The following is a 22,815-nucleotide window of genomic DNA, read 5'->3' as shown; positions in this document are numbered from 1 at the left end:
TGTCTTTTTTTTTTAAATTTCAGCATTTTCAAATATTCTAAAGAACGGTAACAAACCCAATGAGTTCACTTTGGTTCATTTTCGTGAAACCATTCCAATTACATATAATATTAATGGATGGATAAATATGTGTCGTGATGGTATGGCAAAGACAGCAATAGCACTACTCCATGACTCATCCAAGTTAGTAAAATAATGTTAGTTCATAATTTTGTTTAGATTTTTTTATGTAAATTTACTTTTTTTCATACAGTATTGATATTTCAACTGTATTCTCCAAAAATCGAGGTGCCGGTCTTACAAGTACACTAGCAATTGTAGACGGAACCCAATCATTAAGACGCATGTCTAGTATTCGACGGGCTACATTTGGTAGTCTCAGTACCGCAGCGACACTGAAAAGAAAATTAACGTGTGTTCAAATAAGATTTGCGGTGGTTAGTATTATAATTAATAATTGAATGTGCTATAAATTTTACTTTGTGTTATGTGTTGTTATTTAATTTACTAGGATGGACTAGTTGAAACTTTGCGAAGGACTGGACAGCACTTTATTCATTGTTTTATTGCACAACATGAAGCTGGTTTTACTAACCGCACTGATGTTGCAGCTACTAGAGTTTTTAATTCCATGTATAAATTTCAGTCCATCACGTTGAGCCCTAATTCCAACAAGCCTAATCCAGAACCTGTTGACATACCACTTTTAAGACAACAAGTATATTTTACTATTCAGTTTTGAAAAACTGTTTGAATTATGTAAATATTACAATATTGTTGTTGTTTTTAGATGCGTGGAGCTGATATTTTACCTACTATTCGGTTTTATAAACAAGGATTTCCAATTTCTATGTTTATTGCTGAATTTATTCGCAAGTTTGCTGCATTTCTGCCTACTAATTTAAAAACTGATGATTCAAATAACACAATTAAAGATCACCGACAATGCGTTTCTGAGATTATGAGCAAAGCTGATATAGATGAATCTTTGTACAAAATTGGAATTAATCAAGTAAGTAAAATATTATTTATAAATACTCTATACATATTTTGGTAAAATCTAAAGGTCTATAGACTAATACAAAATATACAGAAATAATTCCATGTTGTATTTGTGTTTGCATGTTTCTATATGAATGTAAGCCATTTTTGATGTCACACACGTTTAATATCACAATTAGGTAATAAATTAATATCTAATACTAATACTAGCATATCTCATGAGACATGCTGACTGGTGTCAAACTGGCCCACAGCCCAGCCGGCCTGGTCTGACTTCAGTCAAAAGTATATTGTTTAGTTTTTCTTATGCGAGTCGTGTCATTATTAGTAATTAATACTGTATTATAGCTATTACTTATTGGTTGTTAATATAGGTTATTTGTTTCAATTTACCTAATTGTTATTTTTAGATACTACCTGACACCCTTGCTTACTCTAATATTTGAATAATATAAAATATAAAGTATATTAATATATAATATAAGTGTGAAATATTATCACATAAAGACTATATTATATAGTATGATAAATCAGCCAAATGCATAACCAAACTCTGAGTACTAACAATTTTATTTATATTATTAATTGTTAGTTTTATGCTGTTTTATTTTTAGTTATAACATAAATTATGTGAATGTTTTGAGTATTCTTATTAAACACTGTATACATATAAAATGTATATTTTTACTAATTATTATTTATACAGAATACATGTATCTATAAATGTTTGTAAAAGCATGACATTTAAATTTATATTGATGCGTGATATTTTGTTTTAAAAGTAAATTTGTACACCATAAAAAAACGACAATTACTTGACAAGTGTAGAATATTAATAGTGTCTGGTTGTATTGTCTTTTACCAGGTTTCATATTTGAGGCTAATTTTTAGGTGTACATTTTGCAATATTTGTAAAATAATAATTAAGATAATATATTAAATATAATATAGAATATACTATAAAATATCATATATAGCTTTATTCTAATAAATAAGGGATATTATTAATTAACTATTATTAGCAAGACTCAATTTAAAAGTGTTTTAATTTTTTTAATATTATTAAAAATCATAAAAAAATGGATGGCCCTTAATAAAGTACGAGTTCTGATTCAGGTTCGGTTCCAAAATGAATGACTATGCATTTATCTTTCTTTAATAGTTATTCATTTTTTAAATAATTAACTTTTTTGACACAAAAATACTTCAAAATATATTTGACAAAATTGGTAAATAATTAGGCAAATATTGTTATTTTAATAATATTTATAAGTATAAAATATGTTTTTTTTACATTCAGTGGTGAATAGCTCATTCTTTATTGCCTCACTCTAAAACCCATTCCACAATAATTTATAACATAAGTATAATAAATAATATTTTTGTAAAAATCAATGATGGTATATTAACATATCGTACAAAATGCTTATGGCATTTAAGCATAGAAGCCTAAACTTTAAATGATTACTAAAAATTAGTTATATTATTTTACTGCATAGTAAAGGGAAATAGTTATAAAAAACTGCATTAAAAATACTAAAGTAGCTTCATACGTATGACATATTCATTAGGTTTAAAAGAAACTTGATTATAATTACCGAATTTTTGTGCAGCTAACACTTGAAAAACATGCAATTAAAATGCTGAATTGTGCAGAAATGAGTACCTAAATTAAATATTTTTTGTATTAAGAATTGGGTACATACCTAACAATAATTTTGTGCAGATAATTTAAATTTGACTTTTATTAGGTTATTACTATTTGGTTTTTATATTATTTTTTATTATTGTATGTAGTATGTATATAAAGAATAATCTAATTTACAACATTTTATTACAGTGTATTAGCATGTGTTTTAACATTTTAAAGTTGTTTTCTGTGAAATTGTGTCTTCTTTCACTCAGTACGAGTTTTAGTTGTGAAAACACGCTTTAACTTGGTTTGCAGCAGCTTATAATAGCAAGATATATTTTTACATTTACGTAATTTTCATTTAATGAAGTATTGTAATGTTTAAAATATCATCGTATATTCGTATCCAGGATTTTTATCAAAACAGTGAATTAAATTTTTCATCCAGTATTTATTGTTCGTTTTCATTTCTAATTCGTTTTAGACGCTAAGTTCCTCTCCTACTTTTTCAACTATATAAGCTATTTGAGTTAAATTTACCTACTAGTCATATAATATCGTCTTTACTCTTTTCTTATAGACATTTTTTTTTTGATAAAGGTAGATTATCCTATAAGTAATTTTGTATTACATTTTAAAATCTTAGTTCTAAAAAAGAAAAATTTTTACGAATTATAAACTCAAAATAATTAGGTAATTTTCGTGATTTTTCCATATTTTGTCAATTTTTAAACTTTAAATGCTAATAAAAAAAAAACTGTGACTAAGGATTTTTAATATTTTTCACATGTCATTGTAATAATATAGTAGGAGCCTTGTATTAAATTTTTCAAGTATTTTTATTCACAAATAAAGTTTTATTGACATTCATAGAAAAAAAAAACTAATTAAATTGGAAACTGGAATTGTCGTAAACAGCTCAAAACAAATCAAAATATTTTGAAAATTTTATCATGTATAGAAAATTGAAATATAAATAAGCCAGTGAAAATGTCATGTATCTACAGTCATTCGTTTTAATGTTACACCAAAAACCAAAATCAATTTTCTCGAAAACAGATTTTGCGTAAAAATTCTCGTTTTTCCTTAATTTTTCTTTTGTTTTTCACGGTGCTTTTGAAAACTATTGGAAAAATGTAACTTTTGACCCCCCAAAGTACCAACAAGATTCACTTTCCTATCAGAAAAGGTACTGTTGAAGAAAATCCAAGCACTTTTACTGTCCTAAAAGGTGATGACAGACACAAAAGTAAAAAAAAAATAAAAAATAAAAAAACACACATCATTGTAAAATCAATACATTCATTGTTCCACTCAGAATCTAAAATGTTCAAAATAAATCAAAATATTTTTATCGTGTATAGAAAATGCTAATATAAACATTCATAGTGAACATTTCATGTATCTGTTTATTTGTTTTACAGTTACACAAAAAACCAGAATTGATTTCGTCGAAAACCGATTTTGCTTAAAAATTCCCGTTTTCCTTAATTTTTATTTTTATTTTTCCCGTGGCGCTTTTAAAACTATTGCAATTTTAAATTTTGACCTTCTGAATAAACCAACTAGATTCACTTTCCCATCGATTTAGATACTGTTGAAGAAAATTGAAGCAGTTGTTCCTAATGCCCCAAATACGGTGATGACAGAAACAAAGAAAAAATTTAAAAAATTAAAAAAAAAACATCATCTACACATCGCTCCGATCAGAATTTTAAAAAAAATGGTTTCGCCTTTATATTTTAGATTATGTAATTTTAGATTATTGTACAAATTAATTTTATTAGTGGCTTAGACGACAGGGGGTGCCCGAGCACCCATAGCCCCCCTCCTGAATCCGCGCCTGATTATACCTATTGTATTTTATTAGATATAAAAGTCCAATAACAATGATAACGTATAGGTAACACAAATTATAAATTAAAATAATATATTAATATTTATTATGTATAATACCTGTAATTATAGATCATAAACCAAAAACCTTTTTTTAAAATATGAATTTGTGCGTTTTAATTTAAAAAAATGTTAATATCCATTTTAATGCAAAAACTCTGATATGTGCTGTTTTGTGTAATATACAATTCGTTTAAATTAATCTACTACACTTAATTCGGATTCGATACTTGGTGATTGATTATGGTTTGACTAGATGTCATGTTACTCTTTATAATATTTGCGCGAAGTGTGCCAAGTATTAAATAATAAAATGGGTGTACCTACTCTTCATTTGTATACAAATAAATATAATTTGATATACTAAAATGCTTAAGAAAATGTGCACGTCTTTGTATTTGGCACATTATTGATAACACTGTTGGCTAACTGTTAAAAGTTGATGGCAAATATTTTAGAATACATTTCCGAGTACAGTTATAATATCAGTGTGTATATATATAATAATAATGAAAATAATGCGTACAGTAGTTAAATTAAACATTTTATTACGTCAATCTAGAGCTCGGAAATGTATGCGCGCTGAGAATCTATAAAATATTGCGTGTGCACTAAAAAAAGCGCTAATATGCTGTTATTTATTTTTAAAATATATTTTTATATAGGAATAAATTAGGGAAAAAGCATAATTATTCATTAAGTACGGCATTAATCCAGGTACCCCAATGAGTTATGATTGAATCTGGAGGTAAAGGGATATCCGGTGCGTAATTTTTGAAAATTTTGTTTTCGTGATTGTGCTCTTTTAATATTCTTTACATTAGCTACAGTTTATCAATAGTACCAAATTGGATCCTACTTCCTCCAAAACTATGGAGGCTATGATCTGTTTGTAAAAATAATTTTTTTTTATTAGATAAATGTTAAATAATACCGACCTAATCATAAAAAATTAACAATTCATACTCTGTAGATATATAGTATTGAAAATTAGTTTTTTTGTTGATTTATAATAAATTATAAGCAAAATATGCATTAATATACAAAATCATATACATTTAGTAAATTTTTCAAAAATACGCAACATAAAAATTTTTTACTTGAGTTGTAAGTATCATGAAACGAATTTGTATCGTATCAAATTTTGAATGTGCCACTTTCTAAATAAATATACTTGATGTTCCTTCCGAGCCCTGCAGCTATTTTATTATGTGGCTTCGTGTGGTTTATTTTGTTGTATCCATCAATAATTGTATTTCTAATAATTCTAATACTTCTTTTAATACTCATGAAATCTAAATTAACTGTAGTTCTAACTTGTATGTGTATTTATAGAAGAATTTACTAACACATTAGAAACGATTGCATATTTGAATACATTACTTATTAATTTAATTAGTTATGAACTGTTCAGTGTTCCAACAATTATTTTGACAACTGTTTAACATAATATTAAATTATTATATGCAATTTATAATTAAATCTAATTTTTTAGTCAACCTCTTGACGAATTAGGTACATTCTCAGATATTTACTTTTCATATGGAAGGTTACAAATGTTACAATATCTGTTGCCTGAAGTCGGTGAACGGAAAACGGAACTGTCCCATAACTCTGAAAATAATCAAATTTAAAGTCAAATCGTACTCAAATGTTAATTAATAACTATCTAATATTTCACGTCTTTACTCAGAATTGTATGTAATACATACCATGTTAGTTATTACCTAAGTTATAACCCAAAATGTATTGTCGGTTTAGACTCGTCACATTGAAAAATATTTGTTTAGTTGATTTAGATAAATCATAAACAATTATTATGTGTATCGAGTATTGACAATGGTATATTATGCAATCATTTATATTGACAATATGAAATAGGCACACCGCACACTTGTAAATCCTGTACATACTATATTATTATATTATTTATACAATTACTCACTACTCAATATACATAAAAGTCACATACCTACTCTAATACATATATATGTAAAATATTCAATTGCCGTTTATTCTCGACACTGGATGCCTCGTGCAACTTATCTAAACCGGAAAAGGCTCGTGCAGCGTTTTAAAATTTATAATTTTGTTTTATCTAAGAATATAAGTAAAAAATTATTCGAATACAGTATTTAAGTTGTTGAACTTTTAATTTTAGAAAACTGACACTTTGGTAAGTTAGGGTTGTCCGTCACTGCTTTAGACGATCCCGTCATCAGTAACGAGTCCGGTTGATTTGCGACATCAACTTGGGCTCATGTCCCATTTTATATTATGCTTATGCATTCTATTCTACTATTTTACTAATACAATTATAATTTCAGAAATTCCTTAATGTCTATCTGTGCCGCCTCACGGATCTATTTAATATTATAATGTTATATTTTTTTCTTTCTCTAGTACTCTACCCGACAACCGTTTTAAATGTCCAATATAAATTTATAAAACCATTATATTATGCCACGATGATTCTGCCAGAGAATGATGTGCTATTAACACATAATAATTTGTATACATTGTTAGATTTACAATAATGGTATTAGCGTTCCCACGTTTTATTACGTGTGAGACTGTGTTAAAATATAATAATAGAAAATAGAGAACATTACACTTTTAAATTTAATATGAACACACGTGTTTGTACTAGTATAGATTAGTGTTTAGAATACCTAAAGTAATTTTTCTAAGTACCTATACATTTTTTTTAAAAGACACCGTGAGATATTATCTTTGCAAATTAAACATTTTAGTATTTAACGAGTGTGGATAATATTTTCAAGCTTAGATACAATAATTGTATTTAAATAAATTATTTATTAAATACGACGAATTCGAGTTTAGTTTACTTTTGTGGACGTTTTCATTCAGTTTATTACGGTTATGAGTGTAATAATAAAAAAAAAAAATACGTATAGAATTCGTAATCGTAAAAAGCAATGGAAATACTTTGAGTGAAAATTGATAACTTTTTATGTATCTAAAAAAGAAGAGACGATGACCTTGTCTCTATTATATGAATAAGTGACATAACCACAGTCATGCACGTCTGAGCAATGAGATGAAAAAAGTAAAAATAATTGTATAGACAGAGACACCAAAGAATTGTATATATATTTTGTATAAGACATTATTTTTTTTCCTTTTAAAGTTGAGTATTAGATATAATATATTTTACTTCTGTAGCTAGGTGTCCTAATTTATATTTATTTTATTTTACCATATTATACTAATCATTAACTATTACCATAGGGTAGAGAGTATATGTATAATATATTATACTCAATGCTATTACTAACTTATATAGACTTGTATATTAAATATTGTATTTACAATACTAAATAAGAACTTTGTGAATATAATTAAATAATAAAAAAATAATGATTTTAACTCAACTCAATTTTAAATTCTACCTTAACAAATTATGGAACTGTTTTTATTAAAAAAAACTTCTTGTACAGTCGACTTAGCTAATAAAAGTTTTAAAATGATTCTAAACGTGCTTATTGTATTATATAAATTAATTTTAAAAGATAATAATATGCAGCAGTTTACGTTTTGTCGTACTGATTTCATTATTAATACATAATTTTTAGAAAATTATACGTATCTGCTTCGTCACTTAATTAGCTTCACTGTAATAGTAATTTGTTATCATATTGTTTTATATCCGTCCTAAAAACATTACTATTTGCTATGCTACACGCTTATTTTTAAGTTTATGTAAGGTATAATAAAATCCGGGCATCACGAATTAGCAAGTTCTAATTTCCGTATAGGGTTAAACATCAATGATTTTATCATTCGTGGTTAAATTTTGCAAATGATCAATACATATATTATACATGAATAAAAAAAAAACTTCTATGAAAATAAATTACTTTTTTGTCGTACTATATCTATCTGTTAAATTAGTCGAATTTTGCTTTAAATTTATTTTATGTGTACTCGATTAACCTATAAATATATACACCTATACCTAGTGTTAAAGTAGAGTAAATTAAAACATATTCCAAATACAATTAATGAATCCAACTATAATTTATACAATATTTATTAATTTTCAAAATAATTATTTAATAAGATAACATTAGAAATAATGTACTTTATTGGTACAGTTCAACAGTTTTGAATGTCAGTTGTGTGAATCAAAAAATTAGATCTTTGAACCGACAGCTATATTTTATTGTCTACCTTACTATTCCTGGTCTCGGACATAATATGTGTTCATATTAATTAATACTCTCCCATGTATTATAATAATTTACATTTACGAATGAAGAATCGTAGGCTGGGATATACAGTACAATCTCGGTAATCTGTACTTGATAGGTTTTATATTGATAGGAGTATGATTTATATATTCTCTATACAGGTGATTCACTAATGTTGCCGATCCTTTTTCTTCTTCAGTAATGCAGTAATTAAAAATTTTGGAATTTTTAAATGTATAGGTACTTAAAGACCATATTTTAAAATGATTGGGGCTTTTTGTACTACTTTCACGCACATTTTAAAAATAGAAGTTTGTATCACCACAGTTACTCCTTACGTAGTACAAACAAATTCAACAATTTTAATAAATGATATTTGAGTATATTTAAAAATTCCAAAAATCTTTTTAATGAATTCAAGATCACCCTTTATATTTAGATATATTGTAATACGATCGCATATATATACCTACTCATAGCGTATATTTTCATGTACATAATAAGAAGTCGTCGTTCAAAATAAATAGATAAATAAATATTCATAACGACCGCGACGCTTCGGTTAAACGTTATACGGTGCCGTAAGCTTCTGTAAGTTTTGGGTCAGAGGGAAATCGTTGCGATCGTGGGGCGTCGATTTCGACCGCAAAGAGCTTTAATGATGTTCCTCCAGCAGTTGTATGTGTGTATAAGTGTACAGGCCAATACGTGGTACAATGCCTATTTATACTGCCGGCGTACCTACTCTCGGGTCGCGTACTAGATTTACGAAAAACAAAACGCGCATTCCTCGGCAATATTCGACTTTCCAACTGTATTTACACACCTCTAATAATATGTGTGCGTGCACGGCGTGTATGACTTTAGGTCGTCGAAATAACTCGTTTCGCGGCTCAAGGCGTGGATATTCCACCTGCCCATTTGTAAGCTTATAAAATCGGGGGGATGTTCTGCAGCGGGCATTATCAACGTGTAATGGCACCTTTTGGCGTACCTATATATATAGGTAAATATGATAAATATATATATATATTTGCTACAGGAATGTCACGATTTTTTTCCACGGGTTATTATTATTATTTGGCACGACGATTGTTGAGTATTATATACAATCGTCGCGGTACCAATTATACTATTTATATATATATATATATACTTAATACCTTTAGTCGTCTATTATTATTATTATTATTATTATTATTATACGCACTCGTTGGTCATTATCTCGCACGACGCGTATGAAGGTCGTCGTTCGGGCGCGAAACCAGTTTTCGACGTGTGTACGACGCGCGCTCGTGAATGGACCGAAACGGCGCATCGGCGGCGGCGGACGTCCAGCGAGAGACATTGGCCGCGGCCGCCGGACACACGGACAGTTATGTCGATTTGTCCGGACGCGCCGGATGTGTAGTTGTCGATGCTCGTGTCGAATATGCGCGATATGTCACGAATGTGACACTATATACTGCAGTGCCGCTGCTGTTGTTGTTGTTGTTGTTGTATGATGTGTCGCCGTCGTCGGCCTGTGTCCTTCTTATGCCGGTAGTGTCACCGCGACGTCAGTGGCAGTGGTGGTGGTGGTGTTGTTCGTCGCTGTTCGTGGTGCCGGTACTGTTGACGCAGTGGCCGTCGTCGCTGGATCGCGTCGTCCCGTTGCTGCTTGCATACGCACTCATGCCGCCCGATCATGTGGGCCGTTGGCGGCCGAGGCGGTTCCCGCGTGCGTGAGACGAAAAAAGCGTTGCTCGGCCGGTCACGGTTGACGTCCGCGCAGTCGCGTTCACCGTTCGTCGCCTCCACCGCGGGTTCTTCTGTTTGTGCCGTCGTCCCGATCGTGGTCAAAGGGACGGTGTCTAAGATAACCGAAAAGTTTCAGGCGCAACCGCCGCCAGCACCGCCTCCGCGCACCCTAACACGGATACCAAAACCCTTGCGCACGCCTGATCGCGGAGTGGTGGTCAAGCCAATACCGCCGCCGTTGCCTCCGCTGCCGCCGCCTGTCGTCAAGTATGAGATCAAGAGGCGACAGGAGAAACTGTTGGGTGAACTGCACCGCCGCCGCGGCCTCCCGGGAAATCGGCCGACAACCGCATCATCGTTTTCCGGGGGACTTCCAGTCGGCGGCGGCGGGGACAGCGCAGTGTCTTCCGATTGCGGCAGCAGTTCTGACTCGGAGAAATCGGTTTGTTGCGGCGGACGGTCGATCGACAAACCAGATGACAAGCCCGGCTCGCCTCACAGTTCGGGGTACGAGTCGGTCGAGGAGACGATGACTATATCCGCTTCCGTGGCGGTACCCTACTCGTGGGTGTTCGGTGCCCCTGAACCTCACGACGATTTCGATGGACCGCCGCAACTGTTGTCCGTCACGACTTCGTTGGCGCCGCCGCCGTTGTCCACGTCGTCGTCGGCGTCGTCCGACGGCTGTTGCGAAGGCGACGAAGACGACGACGACGAAGACGAAGACGACATTCTGACGGCACCGGAAGACCGACTCGAACGGTTGGTGACGTTTGCCTCGGCGAAGTCTTGTCCCGCTTTGACGCGCGCAAAGCCGGACCAAGACGACGACGAAGACGTGCCCGTGGCGGTCATTCGCCGTCATTTCGGAGGAGGAAATGACGGACCGAAGCCGGTCGCTGCCATGGCTGGATACCTGTCACCGATACCAGAGTGTTCGTCCACTGAACCGAACAGCGTGGAGACCGTCGAGGACTGTTGCGGTTACGACGACGATAAGGTTGGGACTACCGTTTTGAGGCGATATATTATGAAACGTATTTTTACGTGGTATTTCGTGACCAGTGGGGTGATAAAACCCTGTATAATATATATATATATATATATGCATGCTCAAGAGGACGCCGCCACTCGCCTCTATAGTCTATATAAATTGTTTGTGGAAACCGTTTCTCGCGAAAAAGAACCACTCCGGTGAGCTTCAGTCACATTTAAGAAACCAAATTCATGTAAATGATACAGAAGACAAAACTTACTGCAATATCAAATTAATTTTCGTTTTTTTAAAATGCACTTTTACTGTAATGTTACTAAAAATGTTAGATGAAAACAAACAAATTCTAAAATTGTTTTAAAGTTAAAGTAGGTTCGTATTATTTCTTTTGCTAATCGGTTTAAATGAACGAAAAATTACACCCTTAGCATTAAAAATATTCAAATTATTTATATTTCTTTAAAATTGCCTATATATTACCCCTTAAAAGTGTGTGCGAGACATATTATATTCTATTCGCACGTGTACGGCAAAAAAAATTTACAAAAAAAGATTTCGTTAGTTGGCAACATGCCTACATCAATATATAATACGGTTAAAATTGTTTTTTCTTGCACTCTATAGACCTATAGTGTCTAAATTCGATGGACGTTCGCTTTCTGCTAATAATATATTAGAAATATACATGAAATACTGCGAACTTTTAAAAAGCAAGTTTCTGTGTCCGCGACACTTTGGAGGCATCTCTACGTATCTAATATGTATAAGTATTTAGTTTCGAGTGTAGTCTTAGCATTTTTGTAGAACAAGTGTACAAACCCGCTGCGCGTGTAGCGTAATGTACCAACGAAAAAAAATTATATTACTACATTTATGACGGGAGATGCACGCATCATTGCAATTTACAGCACTACTCCCGCGCCAATCCGCGAGTATATGTGATTTTTCCGCGCGCGAGATGCGTTTCCAAACGACGCTTTATTTTTTGGGGTCATTGAAATGTTAATATTTGCTCTCCTTATGTGATATCTTGTTACAATAAAATACGCACAAAATGTTGACGGAAACGCAAACATATATTATTCTATGCGCCTGCAGATTGATATTGGTGTCCGTTGTTTTTTTTTTTATCGATTCGCGTGCCAGAACAAATATGCAATTTCCCGTTATGCCGCATCGGCTGGATTAGTCTGGACAAAATAAAAAATACAAACTGGTTTGCCGGTCTGTTTAAAAAGACGTGCACTATAATACAGAAGAGGCGGCCGTCGTTTATAATTTATTCACAGCTCGTACCATGAAAACACATATTTTACAATATATAGGATAAAATGCATTAATCGTATAACGTATATGTTGAGTGTATATAACGGGGCTCGCGTGTATGTTGTGAGACGGAATGCAAATAATTGTGCTAGACGGTTGTCCGACTGCAACGCCAATTTCGTATATTATGAACGTTTAGGTTGAGAGCATTCGGTAATGCGGGAAAAGGCATCGTTAAAATAAATACTCTCATGGTCGATCGATTTGTTATTGGATAAGTTTACCTAGGTATACATCTTTCATAACGATTCGAATGGTAAATCACCGATATAATATTACATAATTTACCATCGATGATGAAACGTTAGGACATTGGTACATTTAAACTATCGCGGTTTTCAACGATTTCTTGTGGAAATTAATAATAATATTATTATTTTCTTATTTCTCTTATTGAGTTTCGCATACGCACCCCATTATATTATATATATATTATTATTTATTTATTAGCTCAAAATTGAAATTTTAACTTTGATTTTTGTCATACCTATTATATAGAATACGCACGATAAAATCAAATGAATAAATTACAAAAATATAAAATACTGGCTTGTAAGTATTTTGTATTTAAAAACCTATAGGCACTTACTCTTTTGACAGGTATTTATAAATAAAACAATTAAATAGTAAAGTAAAGTGTACATATTATACTATTATCGCTTATTCCATTATCCGTGTCGTTTTAATCGTTTTATATTACTGCATTAAATAATTATGTTTTATCATAAATAACATTGAAACACTATAATTACATTCAGCAATAATAGTCCTTTATGACAGACTAAGTTATACAATTAATGTAGTAGGTTGTACCACTACACAGTGTACACACAACGCACCCGTCGCACATTCATACACCGATTACCTTTTGAGCAAACTATTTATGATAATCAATATAAATATTAGTGTTCTACAGTTACCTATTGAAGTAACGAAATATGTATATAATATTCAATTCAAATAATCAATTTTTAAATATTATAATTTCCATCGACAAAAGAACAATACATATTATATAGGTACATATTATATCATAATATTCTCCCCATAATTTGAATTAGAAAATTGATACATATATATATAATTATAATATATATATTTCGATTTCTACGTTATATGCCGAGTAGATAACAATAAGATTATAGTAATATTTACGTTGCTGAAATTGATATTAAATAACATTATTCGGTATAAGTACGGCCATGAGTCAATGATAAGCATTAAGTTGTAGCTATAAAAAATACATACGTATAGGTATACATCATACATGTTAAGTTATAACTTTGTAGAAAGATAATATAAGACCTCTCATCAGTTTACAAAATATCACTTAAAAGTTAAAATACTTATATTACTATCGTATACCTACGTAAAAATCGTATGTGGTGTTAAATGGATGACGTACTTACTTTACGTTGATAAATTACGTATGTTGTGTTTTCTAGTTGATTAGTATGCGTAGCAATACGAATATAACACATGCTACTATACGGTACACAGAGTGCAGTGAATATTTTGTGATTGCGATACGTTCAAACTTTTTAATAGCGAATACCGATAAGACACAATCTTTAGGGCTTTAGGGGTTTGAATTCTTCATTTATATTGTTCTTGAAGTTTTTTTAAACAAAATTAAAGTTGTTCATTCCGATAAATAAGTACACAACTAACACACAAGACACCATGTAGCCGTGTAGATCTGGTTTTCATTTTCTATAATATGTCACGTGTCTTTGTGTCAATAAAATATTTTATAGCACTGAAATTATAACCGTTTAATTAATGATATTTGAACCGCATAAACGACATTACATTCAGTGTTTAGTAGTAGTAAATTAGGAGGTACTTAAGGGGATCGGTGGCGGACAGTTATTTTAGCCAAAACATACCAATCTATTTTGTCCATAATACTGATCGACCTAGTAATGCGTAATACTTTTTAAAGCTGATGAAATTCTTTATTATGTCTACTTAAGTTCAGTCAGTTCATTTTTCTCAATTTCACCCCACCCCCTCCCAACAACTATAAATTTAGGTTGAAAATTTTGCGATCTCGGAATTTTTAAACGTTGATTATTCTGTAGTAAAATCAGAAATCTTAAAATGTGGACTGACCGATCTCAAGTAGACATAACGAATTCATATCAGTTTTCTGAAATATTATCGCATTATTAAGTCGATGGACGGACAAAATTTACATACAAATGAGCATAAATTGTTTACCGTTCACGGTGGTGACTTGTACATGTTCCTGTTGGAGCGCTCCGTTATTTCTTTTACACATAGTCACGCACACTAATGATCATTTACTACGCACACATTTACAAGACCTACATGCATGCAATTTGAAAATTCCCTTCATTAAACTCCTTAAAAACTGTCCTGCACCGATCCCTTTAAGTTTGGAATGAAGGTTAAAAACTTAATAAACACTTAAATATTAATTTAATATGATCAAATCAGAGTTTATGTTGAATGGTATAAAGTTCAATTTATATTTCTTTCTTTATACGGCTGTCTAAAAACTTCACATTTATTTATTACACATGCCTAATATATATCTTAAATTTAAATTAAAACTTAAAATTAATATTTAAAATGATATTATTATGACGGTAAACATGTAATTACTGTTTTAAAAAAATATTGGCTCAATATATTTTTTATGTCATTATTTGTATAAATATATATTTTTATACTTCACTATTGGTATGGTAAATATTATTAACACAATATTATTATTATTTATTACAATTTGGTTTTGTACCTAATTATATATCCACCTATTAAAAAAGTTGGACAGGATATGCAGAGACCTGATTTTGAGCACTTGGCCCACTTCGTTCACTTCGGTTCATGATTGTGATGTGTTATTAATTATTACATTTGAATGAAATAATAAAAAGTAGTCGTAGTAAAAAAACTGAGATCGGATTACTATTGAGTTTATGTTATAGTACCCGATATGTGACTTCTGACTACCTATTTAAAATGTTTAAAGTTACTCATAACAAGAATTAATGAATCATAATAACGATAAAACATTTTAAATATTTATTGAGTTTAATAATAATTCATGTTAGAATGACAGGTTGTAAATGTTAATAAGTACATCAAGCTATTATAGTAATGCAATTAGAAGACATTTGAAAAAATTTAATCAGGCATATAATAAAAAATTTCTCTGTTGGTCAAATGTAAATATAAAATAATTTAAAATACCTAGGTAGGTACCTAATATTTTATCATTTTGAATTATTATGATTAAAATAACTTATGTCAACCGTTTAAATAAAAAGGTCTGAAAGATAAAACTTGTTTCATAAAAAAAAATTGTGATTGACAATTTTCAAAAGTTTTACTTTTAGTTACAATAATTTATGGTCAATTGTCGATTCAAATTGCATGTCTTCGAAATAAAATTGTATTAAAAAATATTATTTAAATTGGTTTACCTATATAATAATAAAACAGAAAGATAACATAAAATGTCTAAGTTTATATAATGTTAAGTTTGAAAATAATTTTTAAAGGTCGCCTTAAATAAATAATTGGTGAAAAAAGTCTAGGAAAATTATCAAAATTGATCATGTTAAAATCATTTTTATTTCCTTTTTTTTTTCCGTTAGTAATTTTTTCTTACACAACGTATACTTATCAAAACATAATCAAAAAACCAATACATTTCTTGTAATATTTATTTAAAAACGTATATAGTAAAGCAATATTTGTGATATATGCTTCAATTTCACAAAAACATTGAGTAGATATTTAATTTGCCTCAGATATAGATAAGACTATTATACGTGTTTAAAATATTTGTTTTACTTCACTGAAAATGTTTGATTAAAACATAAGTTTATTTATTTAAAACTTTAACATTTTAATAATTATAAATTATAAAATAAACACGATGTTATTATACGTATTTCTATTGATAATTTATGAATTATGATCATTGAATTTTTATTTTTTATTTTTTTATTTTAACGGTACGATTTGATTATATTTTTATGTCAGCAATATAATCATGTGTATTTCACTTATTTATTTAACTTATTTATTTACATACAAATAGGTACTGGTTAAGTATTGAAAATATTATCTCGCATCACTATACAATGTGAAACACGTATGGAAAAAGTAGTTTTAAAGTTTAAAAATATTTTATCACATGAATATTTTTTTTTATCTAATAGGTACCTATATATATATTATATGCATATAAATTTCTATACATTCAGTGTGCATTAATTATAAAGTGTTAAACTAGAAATTTTGTAACCAGATTAATGTGTTTTTTTTTGGTTTTAATTTATTTAATGGTTTACATTCTTATCATGTCAAGTATTGTTGGTATACCTACAATATTTGACCTTACCTATTCGTTTACATAAAATATGTGCTAAATGCACGATGTTCAGTCATACAATAATTTATGACTGGTTTAACGTCGTTGGTTTAAAAGATTAAAATAATTTTTGTTTTACAAAAATATCACGAATACTTCAGGTTTAAAATAATAAATGCAACACAAATTATCACGTACTATATTACACTACAAAATAACTAAAATTTCTTTGTGTGTTTGAAACAATCAAATGTGTAATAATCGTTTAACTTTTATTTATTTGTTTATTTTTATCAGATATTTTTCCGTGCCAATGTCTTACAAACTCTCGAAACTCAGCGAGACGAAAAGTTATCTGGCATCTTTACTCAGTTACAAGCCCGTTGTCGTGGATATCTTGCTCGAAAAGACTACGCTAAACGAAAAGTAAACGACATCGCTGTACGGTGCATACAGCGAAATGTTAAAAAGTTTATGGTTGTAAGAGATTGGCCATGGTGGCGGCTTTTGGTCAGAATCACACCTTTGCTTAACGTCCATCGGACCGAATACGAACTGAAACAAAAATCTGTGAGTACCTACACTGAAAATGAGTTTTTTTTCGCGTGTAAGTTATTTATTATTTGAAATCATCGTTCATGTTCTAGGACGAACTTGAGCAACTGAGGAATAAAGTGGACAAGTTGGAGCAGGAACGGTCACAGTTGAAAATGGATAACGATAGACTCGAACAGAGAGTAAGTAGTAAATTCTTCAAACTTTTCGATCATGTATTTTTTGCATTCAAGTATTTGCCGTTTGGTAATTGGTCTCCGGCCAAACGCATTTAATTTCCTCTCCCGGGGCCGGTCTATTTTTATGCGACCGATATTTTAAGACGAGACCGAGTATAACAACAATAGACGAGTTCTTGTTTCATTCAACTGACCGACACTTCCTCAAACATTGCTCATTTAACGTTCTCATACATTCCCGTAACAACAATGTTCACGCCGGCTTTAATGAGAAGAAGATACGGCGTAACGCCGTCACGATCGGTTTCGCGTTCTTTATCGCCGTTATCATACCGGTCTTGTCACTCCACCACAGAACATAGGTCAGAATTTAACGCTAAACTTCTCGAACTCCTCCACGAGAATAAGGTCTACGGCTGTCATTTCAGTTTGCAGTAAGTTACATGCATTTAAAATATATTCTTACGTTGTGTTTTTAGCTGGCGGAAACAACTGGTGACTTAGCCGAGGAGCATTCCACAGTAACTATGGTGTCTGAGCGGTTACAGTTTGAATCGGCTGAAAGACAACGTCTAGAAAAAGAACTACTGGAGACACAGACCGTCAAAACCCGGTTGGCTGAAACTAATGAACAATTGGAAATGCAGCTGCTGTGCATGAGGTCCACTGATCCTTCGTTAATGTCATCGTCGTCGTCTGTAGCCGGAACAATGAGTGATGACGATAGTGCTGTAGCGAATAGCGATAAGGGTGACCAGTATTATAGACGACGATATGAACGCGTTTGTCGTGAATTAGAGTATGCTAAGAAGCGATTACAACAACAGCATAATGACGATATGGAGCAACTATTGGCCATGAAAAAACAGCTTGAAAAAAAAGTGAGTACCTATTCATATATTTGATTTATTTTTCACCCAAGTCGATAATTAAATATATTTTTATATTTACATACATTGCATATTTGCACGTAGCACATTATTAATAATAATCATTTTCAAGTTGGCTGGTGTTTACGAAGACGTAGAAGAACAACGTCAAATTGTTGCCCAATGGAAACGAAAAGTTAATAAGCTGAATTCTGAATCAAACGACCTCAAACTTATGTTAGAAGAAAGCAACTCAAGAAATAATTTACTCGAAAAGAAACAAAAAAAGTAAGTTTACAAATATTATCTTGCGAATAAATATTTAAAGAAATAAAATTGGACATTATGTATCATTGTATCATGTATGATACCTATATGTAATAATATAGTTCTATAGATATAAATTACATTGCCCATTTACGATTATAACCTGCGCGTTACACGATTGATTTATTCATAAAAAAAAGGTTGTAGATTAATATTAATTAGTTGAGTTCTTATCGGATTAACGGTATACAATCGCATGATTTGATTTAGTTGTACAACATGTATTGTTCAATATTGTACAATTTATATGAATAACTATTTTAGGTTCGATACAGAGTTGCATTCATTACAAGAGGAATTAAAAAAAGAAAAAGCTCTAAGAGAAAAAATTACCAGAGAAAAAGACATGGCCATGTCGGACAAATTTTCAATGGAGCAAACTTTAAGTGTAAGTTTTCTTAGATATACGCATAATAATCAAATAAATAAATTTAAATACATTTTTTTTTCAATGTCAGAGTGTCAAGTTGGAGTTGGAGCTTAAAGAACAAAAAGTCGTCGGCTTGAACCGCGAGCTACAGGAGTTGACGTTTAGCGGCAACACCGAGGAAGAAGTCGCCGCACTCAAGCGATCCAAACACCAGCTGGAGAGTAAACTCAAAGACCAAGAAGAAGAACTTGATGATCTTGCTGGCCAGGTGCAGTTACTGGAGCAGGTGAAAACTCGTCTGGAGATGGGACTCGAACAGGAAAGGAAGGAACATCGAAGAGAGTTGGCTCAACGCGAACAAGAGAACGAGGAGACTCGGTGTTCGGCGGCAAAAAAGATCAAGGCTCTGGAATGCGAGATCGAAAACGAGCATGAAGAGAGGACGGCGCTGATCCGGGAGCGTCATGACCTAGAGAGACGACTGGTCGACTCCGAGGACAGAGAACGATGTCGGAGCATGAACGACCAGGAATCGATTTCCCGTCTCCGTCGGGACATAAAGAAGCTCAAGGCGTTGCTTAGAGACGCACAGACGGTGCAAGAACAACGGAGTGACAGCCAAGCGAACCGCATAGCGATGCGGCAGTTGAGAAATCAGCTGGAAGACGCGGAGAGCGCTAGGGACTCGGCGCTCAAGGCCCGGGCCCTGGCTGAAACTGATTTGGCGGAGGTGACTGCTTCGTTGGACGAAGCGCAAGCTGCCAAACGTACGGCCGAGGAGCGCGCTGCCGGTCTTGCTCGAGACAAGAACCACCTACAGGGCCAGCTGGATGAGAACGAAGAGGAGCTGGCTGAAGTACTGAAGAAGTACCGGGGTACGGTGCAACAGCTGAGTGCCGAGCAGACGGTGCAACAGGAACAGGCAAGTCGCATCGCCGAGCTGGACACGGATCGGGCCAACTTGCAGGAGCGGCTGGCTGAGCTGACGTTCCGGTTAGACAACATGGAGACGCACGGTGACCCGGCCGGATCGCTGAACCTGAAGCGGCTGCAGCTCCGTGTCACCGAGCTCGAGTCCAAGTTGCAGCTAGAGCTGACCACCCGGACCCGACTGGAGGTGCAGATAGCCCGGCTGAAGGAGACCGTCGACCGGTTGGAGTCCGAACGAGAGACGGCTCAGTGCAAGGAGAACGCCGCACAGGAGGCGGTGCGCAAAATGCAGCGGTCGTTACGGGAGGCCCGGGAGTCGATGGCCGAGAAGGAGTCCCGGGAGTCAGCGGACGTGAACCGCAAACGGGCGCTGGAAAAGCGAGCCGAACAGGCAGAGTCTGAGGTGAGCACCGTCAAATCTGATCTGGCGCTGGCGCTGCAGCGCATCGACGACTTGCAGGCCGCCATGACTGGTGATCTGGATGACGATGACGACGAGTTCCGGTCGAGCAGTGATGACGACGACGACGGTGGGGACGGCGATAGCGACGACTCGGTAACCACGTTCTTAGCCAACCAGGGCGCGAGGAACACCACGATCCTACAGCAGCAAAAAGTGAGTTGTTTTTATTTTGGCCATAGGATTCGGAATGTATACTTACCTATATGTTGAGTTCGTTTTTTCATTATCTTATATTTTTTTCCCCCAAAAATTAAATAATAAGTGCAGTTTTCATAATTTTAATACTGTATGTGATGTAGTTGATTCTTATTCACTCTTCCTAGTGCGATTTGCGCAAGTCAATTCACGTCAAATATCAAGACTGTAAACTTATTATTACTTACACTACATAACTTATTGTTTTAAAATAATGGTAATTTATATTTAAACATAACGATTTTTCAAATTATTATTGTTGAAAAACGTTATGTGCTGCAGGGTGTTGAATGTTGATTTATAAAATGAAATTTTTAACATGTGTGTTTATTTACGTGCGTTATTATTGTTTTTTACAGAACGTGGATTCAAATAATTGATGACTAGTAAATTTCCTGAAGAGTTTGCACCAAAGTATTATTTAAATACAATTTTATTATAAATCATGTATGTAAAACAGTTACTTAATAGTTAATTGTGAGTTATATTATTATTATTATTATTATTATTATTATTATTATTATTATTATTATTATTATTATTATTATTTATATTTATATTTAAGCGCCCTATACATAAATACGATTGTGATTTACTGATTTTTACTACTTCTCTGTAGCTCTCTAATTACTTAATTATTCCCTTTCCCGGTGTCTTCCATCAATCGTCTGGGTGACGCACTCGAGTCTAAAATCTTAAATCGTTAATAACCCGTCCACCGACGCAATAAAAGATTTTTTTATGTTCACTGACCTATTTATAATCTTTTGTACTGATTTTACAAAATTTGTATTGTATTATGTAATAAAATGTTATAATTTTTTTTCTTATTTTCATGTGTAGTTAATGCATTTACGTGACTTCCCCGAATCATACATTATCGCTTACTATTTTTCCAAATAGAGTGGGTGCCTGCTCAAAGAAAAACATAGATATCTGCACTAGCAGTGCGCTTTTGATTTGATGATGGTTTAGTGTTGATGACTTATCGATTCATGTATCTCCATCTCAACCCTATATGAATCACTAGGGTTCGGATTTAAATGACCTAAAAATAACGAAAAATGCCCTTTCAAAAAATGAATTTATGGCCTTAAACTATAAAAGAAGTCCTAAAAAAAATTCCCTGCAATTTACCACGGAGTTCTTCAGAAATCAAAATATTTTTGTAAATCGTTTTATTTAAAAAACAGATTACCTTATGTTGCTACATGTTTGAGTACAACGTGTGTATTTAATATTTATATATTATATTCATAGGCGAAATGTATGGGAAACTTGGAGGTTCCCCTCCAATACTAAATTTAGCCCCTCCAAAAAAATGTATTTTAATTGAAGTATTAAATCCTTTATTCATTTTCCAATCTACTAATATAATAAATGTTTGAAGTAATTATTGTATAAAGTTTAAAGAACGATTCATTATTCACGTGTTTTCGATAATATATATAATCGGATCCACCCTCAGAACATAACAAAAGTTTAATAATAGTATTACAAATTAGGTATTACCATATAACATATTACTGATAACATTTAAATTTGTCAAGAATATAGTCAATACTTGATAGAAGTATTTATTTTTATAGATTTCCAATTTCGGTTACAATTGTAATATATTATTTATAAGTAACTAAATGTTGTGAATTTGTTTAAAAAATATATTTCATAAGTATTAGCAGTAGTAATAGGTAGGTAGATGTATAGGTACACTATAATTATAATACATACATTACATATAGAAAAGTGGTTGAGAAAAAATATATATTAC

At 32.4% G+C, this 22,815-nt stretch overlaps 1 protein-coding gene across 6 annotated transcripts in view; it reads left to right on the top strand.

Moving 5' to 3' along the window:
- Window positions 1-22,815, top strand: part of LOC100160513 (myosin 18) — a 62,227-nt gene that overhangs the window by 38,758 nt on the left and 654 nt on the right. For 2 of the 6 annotated variants that reach the window (XR_003839034.1, XR_510843.3), the window contains 11 exons: window positions 24-183; window positions 254-437; window positions 512-718; window positions 791-1,012; window positions 17,454-17,726; window positions 17,804-17,893; window positions 18,370-18,771; window positions 18,893-19,047; window positions 19,351-19,474; window positions 19,545-21,002; window positions 21,404-21,521. Coding sequence is in view for 1 of the 6 variants with exons in the window: in XM_029487292.1 (XP_029343152.1) it covers window positions 24-183; window positions 254-437; window positions 512-718; window positions 791-1,012; window positions 17,454-17,726; window positions 17,804-17,893; window positions 18,370-18,771; window positions 18,893-19,047; window positions 19,351-19,474; window positions 19,545-21,002; window positions 21,404-21,424 (3,296 nt within the window). In the remaining 5 variants the exon portion in view is untranslated. Of the gene's footprint in view, window positions 1-23; window positions 184-253; window positions 438-511; window positions 719-790; window positions 1,013-10,047; window positions 11,486-17,453; window positions 17,727-17,803; window positions 17,894-17,922; window positions 18,299-18,369; window positions 18,772-18,892; window positions 19,048-19,350; window positions 19,475-19,544; window positions 21,003-21,403; window positions 21,875-22,815 lie in introns of those variants that run through there. The other 4 variants (XR_003839035.1, XM_029487292.1, XR_001679700.2 and 1 more) reach the window with 4 other exon arrangements.

Source organism: Acyrthosiphon pisum, chromosome A1, assembly GCF_005508785.2.
Source record: "Acyrthosiphon pisum isolate AL4f chromosome A1, pea_aphid_22Mar2018_4r6ur, whole genome shotgun sequence".
Classification (NCBI taxonomy): domain Eukaryota; kingdom Metazoa; phylum Arthropoda; class Insecta; order Hemiptera; family Aphididae; genus Acyrthosiphon; species Acyrthosiphon pisum.
This window is presented reverse-complemented; position numbering and strand designations above follow the sequence as displayed.